The following is a 7161-nucleotide window of genomic DNA, read 5'->3' on the forward strand; positions in this document are numbered from 1 at the left end:
TTTAGAGTTTCGGTTACTGTTGAGCCGGGTCACTCCTTACTTACAATTTTTTACCACGAACTGCTTGATGTGTAACAGCCGGATGTAGCTAGTAGTTTGTAAGCTAAGAATTATCAACTTTTAATTTTAATTCTGCATAGTTTTTATTGGCGTCCTTCGGTCAGTTTTAATTTCCTCTCAAAGTTTTTCTTCTAAATCCGCCATTTAGAGTAGTCATATCTGAATTATCATGGCTTGTGATACAGACCTCTACCCTTCAGGTTTCTATTCAGACTTTTTATATTTGAAATATATGAAAAGAAGTCCTTCACTTATTTCTTTTAAATTAGTTCCCTTATATCCCTGCTTATTTGGACTTATTGTTGGAGTAAGGGTGACTCCAGGCCCTGGAGCTTGAATTTTGATTCCTAGAGGTGGACTTCTGAACTCCTGAAGATGCGCACATGGAGTCTCAAAATAGACATCCTTCCCAAATATTTATTTATAAGAAACCACGTAAAAGTTGATATACTTTTAGAGAATGAAGTATTTTGTGAGGTAAAAAAAGGAAGATCCTAAATTTTTAAATTCGTAATTTGAAGTACACAAAATTTAGTATGCTACAACATGTGAGGTATATTCGGCCGAATATAACACATGAGAAATGGCGCTTAATGTCAAAAGACGGAAGACGAAATATGAAAATTTGGCGTGTTCGAAACATAAATAAAGTGGACAATTAATTGTTATAGAAGGCCGGGAAATGGAGTAAATTTAAAAAAAAGATACTATTTTATTCAGAAAATTATTCCAGGTTTCAAAAGAATGAACGTTAAATTACCTAAAACTGTCATAGAGACGACGAGATTATTGTGCATTGTCCAAAATAGTGCTCAAGAAATGTAATCCAAGAAGCTGTCCGTAGTGATCGTAATTTGGGCCATTTTTTACCTTTTTTTCTTTTTCAAAGACCGAAAAGATTTGGATAGTTAATTGTTTCCTTACCTTATACATAGGCTATTTCAAAGTCGGCAACATCTGGAAACTGTGAATGTATTATTCTTATATATGAAATCTGAATGCATATTAAATCCACAATAGAAAGGGGGCGGGGGGTAAGGGAGGATCCTAGGATTCTTTTGGAATAAAGATTGATGTTCAAAGCCAAAAAAGTTTACTTTCTTTGGGCATGGGTTCCCAAAAGGCGTGGGTGTACTCGGGGTTTTGCAATTAGAAGATCAGGTATGCACAAATATTTTGTTGGTCAAATGCACAAATATATATATATATATATATATATATATATATATATATATATATATATATATATATATATATATATATATATATATATATATATATATTATTTTCTCCATTGTGCATCGAAATTGTAGAATTATTTTTAGCGATATTGCCTAAATACCAGGGAAATGAATTTTAACATGAAACTTAACTAAAAATTGATTTGTTTATAAATTAACATCTTTGTTCATACTAACCTGTAAGTCTGAAGTACAGCTTTCAAAGCTCTTTTCTCATCCAGTTTGTTTTTGTTTTGGTATTTTGAAGGGGGTTTTAAGCAGTTTATCGTCTCAAATCAAAACCCCAGGTTTGGGTGGGTCGTCTTATTCATCAGTGAAAAAGTTTTGATTTCAACATTTAGATCTGTCTAAGATCATTCGAAGTTTCAAAATCGGTGAAGAAACACTAAAATTTCAAAACGGATCCTAAAATTTCAACATATTTCTTTCGCTATGGTAAGTTTATGTCTCTTTCTTTAGTTATGTTTTGTCTTCAAAAAGGGTGTATCTATATTGTAAAATGCATAAGGATTTTGGTTGAGGGATGCCAGTCCAAAAACTTAAGGTCATCACGTCTACACGAGTTTTTAGCTTTGATTTTTCGAAAGCATAAAACCTTTTTTTTTACCTTACAGCATATAACCTCAAGACAACCATGAAAATCAAAAATCGAAAGTAAATAGAAAGTAAATAGTTTTTAGAAAGTAAATAGCCTATAAAGTGCATTAACTAATCAAACAGGTTTATATACATGAGCAGGGAATTATTTTGAGGAGGAGGCGATATTATAACTAATTAAGGGGGGACAAATAAAAGAAATTTAAAATAGGAAAATTACAAATAAATGTAAGAAACTTTTAGAAAATCGTAAGAACCTCGATTCTGGGAGTGGGAGAGCCAGTGCCACGCTTGCTTATTTCCAGTTTTCTTTTTTTAGTGGGCGCCTAACATTTTTTTTTTAGGTTTTTTTAGTGGGTTATTTTTTCGTGTAGGTGTAGAATAACTTGGTTGCTTTAAAGGAATTAAATAAAAAAAAAAACAAAAAAAACAAGTTTCTTTAACTAAAAGTAAGGAGCAACATTAAAACTTAAAACGAACAAAAATTATTCCGTATACGAAAGGGGTGGTCCCCTCCTAACCGCCTCGCTCTTTACGCTAAAGTTTTTTTTTATTGTTTTGAAAAATAAAGTTGTGAGACAAGAGTCAAACTTTAGCGTAAAGAGCGAGGCATTGAGGAGGGGACCGCCCCTTTCATATACGGAATAATTTCTGTTGGTTTTAAGTTTTAATGTCACTCCTTACTTTCAGTTAAAAAAAACCTGTTTTTTTTTATTTAATTTCTGAACGTTTTTGAATTAATGCAACTTTCATTTTCGGTCACCGTACATGTCAATTTTACGTGTTTTGGCTAAATGGCTTTCTCGAAATTTTGTTCTGACGTAATGTACGAATTAACTTACGTAACGAACTTTATCTTCGTATGTTTTTATTACGTATATTACGGAGTTCGTCCTCTAGTTACGCTAAGTTAGCTCACTCTTTTTGCTAAAGTTCGAATTTTGTTCGAATCACAAACCCCTGAATCACAAAGGCCGGTTAATTAGAATAGACAGCTCTTTTGAAATTACTAAAAAAATTTAGCGTAAAGAGTGAGGTATTGACTAGGGGGCGAATCCTCTCATATACGTAAGAACTTCTATTGCTTTTGAGTTTTAATGTTGCTCCTTACTTTCAGTTGAAAAACTTGTTTTTTATTTAATTTCTGATCGTTTTTAAATAATGCTGGAAATCCGACGCCCCCTTCTTAGAAATGTCCCTTCCCCCAAGGAAACATCCTCCATGGAAAGTTCCTCTCCCGTAACCCCCTCCACCGACCCCCCCCCCCACCACCAGAAAAAAAATCCCTCCGGAAATCGTCTGTATACTTCCCATTAATCAATACTATACGTAAACAATGGGCAAAGTTCATAACGTCCAACCCTTCCCCCGGGAACTACGGGACATTAAGTTATCCTCAAAAACATATTTATTAGATTTTTGACTATGTTGAACAAAATGGCTATCTCAAAATTTTGATTGAGTGACTTCAGGAGAAAAATGAGCATGGGAGGGGGCCAAGTTGCATTCCAACTATTTTAGTCACTTGAAAAAGGTACTAGAACTTTTAATTTCCGTTCGAATGAGACCTTTCATGATATTCTTGGACCACTGGGTCGATACGATCACCCCTGAAAAAAAAAAAACACGTATCCATGATCTTTCTTCTGTCAAAAATGCAAAATTCTTTATTTTTGCAGATAGGACCTTGAAACTTTTATAGTAGGGTTCTCTGGTACGCTGAATCTGATGATGGGATTTCCATAAAAGTTCTATGACTCTTAGGGGTTGTTTTCCCCTTTTTTCGAAAATAGGGCAAATTTTGATAGGTGCGTAACTTTTGACGGGTAAGATTAAGATTGATTGAATTTTTATATTTGAAATCAGCATAAAAATCTGATTCTTTTGATGTATCTATTGGTATCAAAATTTCGTTTTTTAGAGTTTCGGTTACTATTGAGCGAGGTCGCTCCTTACTTACAGTTCGTTACCACGAACTGTTTGATTTTTGTGCTGCTATATGATATAGTATTTGACAAAGTAGACAAGTTAAGTCGGGTTAGGTCTGAAGCCGTAGATATTTGCAGTGCTGTGTGACACTAGCAAAAAAAAAGCTGTCCTGATTTTTGCTTCAGTACGTAGAAATTTATCTTATGGTCGAGTCAGTCGTTTGTCCAGATGTAGGGGAGGAGGACTGGCAGGAGAGTGAAAAATCGTATTTTAGACTATTGTCTTAATTTTTCGTTGGGGGGGGGGGAGAAACAACGGATGACTTTAATTTTGCCTTGTGTCTCAATTTTGTGGTGAGGAAGAATGAGTCTATTCCGAAAAATACCAAAGGCCTCCCCCCTCCCATCCTCTCTCTGTCTAGGCTCCACTGTTGTGATTTCATATTCTTTTTGGTGTGGGGATGGAGTTGCGACAGAAAGATATGAGGCAAGTAGTAGATTCAAAGGCAAGCACATTAAACAGTCTGTTTAAAATAAATTAAAACAGAACGTCATCTTGCCTGTTCTAAATACTAATGATGTACTTGTATGGCGCCCTAATATATGTCATAGACATATAAAAATTGAAAATTTACTCTTTTTTCACCCAAGTTCATTGTTAAACTTTAAACAGAAAAGATTAAGAGATACTACTTTCCTGTAGTTTAGTGGTAAAAATGTGCTTTAATTTCATTAGTCTCTGTCTGTAACGTATTTTTGCAAGCTAGTGACATTGTTCCTTAAGCGTATGTCAGAAAAGGGAGGCAAATAAGCCGTTTTTTGAACCTCAACTGGCTCTCTTATGATTCTGTGTGACATTTTAGTAGTGGTATCAATGAGGGAGGGGGTACAGGGAATCACTCCTCCTAGATTGTTTTACCCTTAGATTTTGGAAAATAAATTTTGCCCTCCAACTTACATTTCCATGAAGTGACCTCACTGATTTTACGACAGTAAAATCAAACCTGTTTTTCTATGCTCGAATGGATATGTATTGACCTAAACATATTTTTCAGAACAAGCCTTGGCACAGCGCTCCAACCCTTTTCGGCCAAGCCTACGAAGCGTACCAGAGTGTCAGCAACCAGTTGGATGAGCTACCAGAACTGAGTAATTTTGGTGAAGCTGAAGTGTCAGTGGACCTTGATAATTTAATAGACCTCTACCATGAAAGCTGTTACTTCCAGATTCCCTTGATGGATGACTCCGATAGTATGTTGTCAGAGCCAAAAATTGACATTGCTAAACTCCGACAAGTCAGTGTTTCAACTGATGACTCTGAATCATCAACGGATCTCCAATCGCCACCTCGTTCAAAAAACAACCGAACCCACTCTGGGAAAAAAGGCAAGGTTGTAAGGAAGAGAAGCGCAAAGAAGAATAAAAGAGTGAAACAAGAGAACAGCTAGTCACGGAAGAGACATTCAAGTACCTGATTTTGACAACAAAATATGTGATTTAGACAATTAAATATTTTTCTTGGTGAAGGATCTTATTGTTAAACTGATCGTCAGTACAGTAATAGACAACTTTAATCACAGCTTTTATGTTTCATTGTAAACACAATTGCGTTGATTTAGTAAAGAGTGATGTTTCTGTAATGTAGGCTTCTACTTGCTCATTTAATTTTTTTCCAACCCTGTCATGAAAAGCAGATGGTGGTAGAAAGTTAAAGGAAGGCTCATTCGAAAGTAAATTAATAGTCTATTATCACTTTAATACTAAAATTATTGATCGCTGCTCAAGGCACTCCAAAACCAAAGTAAACAGAACCAAGATATTTTGATTTTTTTTTTTTTTGTCATATGCATGATCAAACATCATGTATGACCTATTAGTTCAGGACAATTATCTGATATTTTAATACCATTCCTGAAATGATCTATGGAAAATAACAATTCATAAAAGGTGCAACATATATACTTATGATATGTATACTTATGAAGCTGGAGAAGGGGAGCTAAATTTAAAGTAGATACATTAAAGTGCTGCTATGCTTTTTATGACAACTGTTAATTGTCTTCAAGAGCCAACATAGCAGTGCTAAATTAGCGAAAGTTTTTTTTTTACCAATAACTCTACAAAAATGGTGATAGTATAAACGTAGGAGGGGGCTCGTTTATTTGGAAATTGAAAGCTTTAGTTTTCATTTTAAGAATTAGATAAAGGAGTAACTAGTTCCTCATTTATCCTTTTCTCTAGGCATATCTGTTGTTATCCATGGCATCAAATAAAAATTTTAAGCAGTAATATCAGTTAGAATGGTTGAAAGGAGATTCAGGAAAGGAGATTCAGGTTGAAAGGAGATTCAGGAAAGGAGATTCAGGTTGAAAGGAGAAAGGTTGATTCAGGAGAAATAGGAGGCAAGGATGCTTGGGAGCAAGAGCCACAAACCGTGCAAATGGCCCTTGAGTTTCTGTAATGCAGTAATATGCTGGGATGCTTGGGAGCAAGAGTCCCAAACCGTGCAAATGGCCCTTTCTTCACAAACAACTTGCAGCAGAAAAGGTGGTTGTATTCTAACCAAAAAATGGAATCTTGCAAGGACTTTGAACTTGCATAGTTAGAAAAAAATATTTCCCTCAAATAATTCTTTCTCCCTCTAACGCAAGATTCTGAGCAAAAATAGATGTATTTTGTACCTTGTTCAGACTGGAATTGCAAAGATTCTCAATCTGTGTGGTTGTAGAGCAAAATAATTTTTTAGTTTAGAATTTAGAAGCTTTACAAATTCTGCATAATTAGAAGCCCTTGGCTGCATTTCTGCACACTGACTTGGTAGAATAAATAGCTTAATCCGAGTCAGTCCTAAAACGCACTGCACTAAGTTCAGACTCGTTGCAAAAAAAGACGACAAAAGAGAAAAAATACAAGTTCATAATTTGTGTTTTCTGAAAATTACTGAAGACTGAATCGGTGCAAAACAGAGCCAAATCTAACCTGCAGAGTTTCACAGCATTGGTATGAACTGGCTCGGTCCACAAATTAGCAAGGACCTGAAACTGTGTAAAAACAAGTTAAGCTCAAGCTGCAGGAAGTCAAAGCATTTTTGAGGACTTACTCGATCCAAAAATGATCTACGTTCTGACTCGATACAAAATAGAAGCAAGTCCTGATTGAAAATTTCGATTGCACACTCAAATTGCACCCGTAGTTTAAAAAGTAATCCAATGTTAGAGTTTTGAGAAATGAAAATTATGAGTTCCGTACAATCCAGAACACACTCGAGAAAATTGCTCTGTTTAATCTAGGACAACCGGTTTGTAGCTGTCTATATTCTGAGACAATTAGCTTTG

General features: G+C 35.1%; 1 protein-coding gene across 2 annotated transcripts; it reads left to right on the forward strand.

Moving 5' to 3' along the window:
* The first annotated feature begins 1638 nt into the window (after positions 1 to 1638).
* LOC148941627 (uncharacterized) lies at positions 1639 to 5407 on the forward strand. Of its 2 annotated transcripts, none has more exons than XM_089104448.1 (2): positions 1639 to 1736; positions 4882 to 5407. In XM_089104448.1, exons 1-2 carry the CDS (start codon positions 1734 to 1736, stop codon positions 5272 to 5274), a joined length of 396 nt encoding a protein of 131 aa, XP_088960574.1. In that variant the 5' UTR covers positions 1639 to 1733; the 3' UTR covers positions 5275 to 5407. The 2 variants fall into 2 exon arrangements, with proteins under 2 accessions (XP_088960574.1, XP_088960573.1); XM_089104447.1 differs by lacking the exon at positions 1639 to 1736 and adding an exon at positions 1781 to 1845.
* Positions 5408 to 7161: the final 1754 nt, after the last annotated feature.

The sequence above is a fragment of the Artemia sp. Qi Xiang Cuo genome, chromosome 18 (assembly GCF_049724085.1).
Source record: "Artemia sp. Qi Xiang Cuo chromosome 18, ASM4972408v1, whole genome shotgun sequence".
NCBI lineage: Eukaryota > Metazoa > Arthropoda > Branchiopoda > Anostraca > Artemiidae > Artemia > Artemia sp. Qi Xiang Cuo.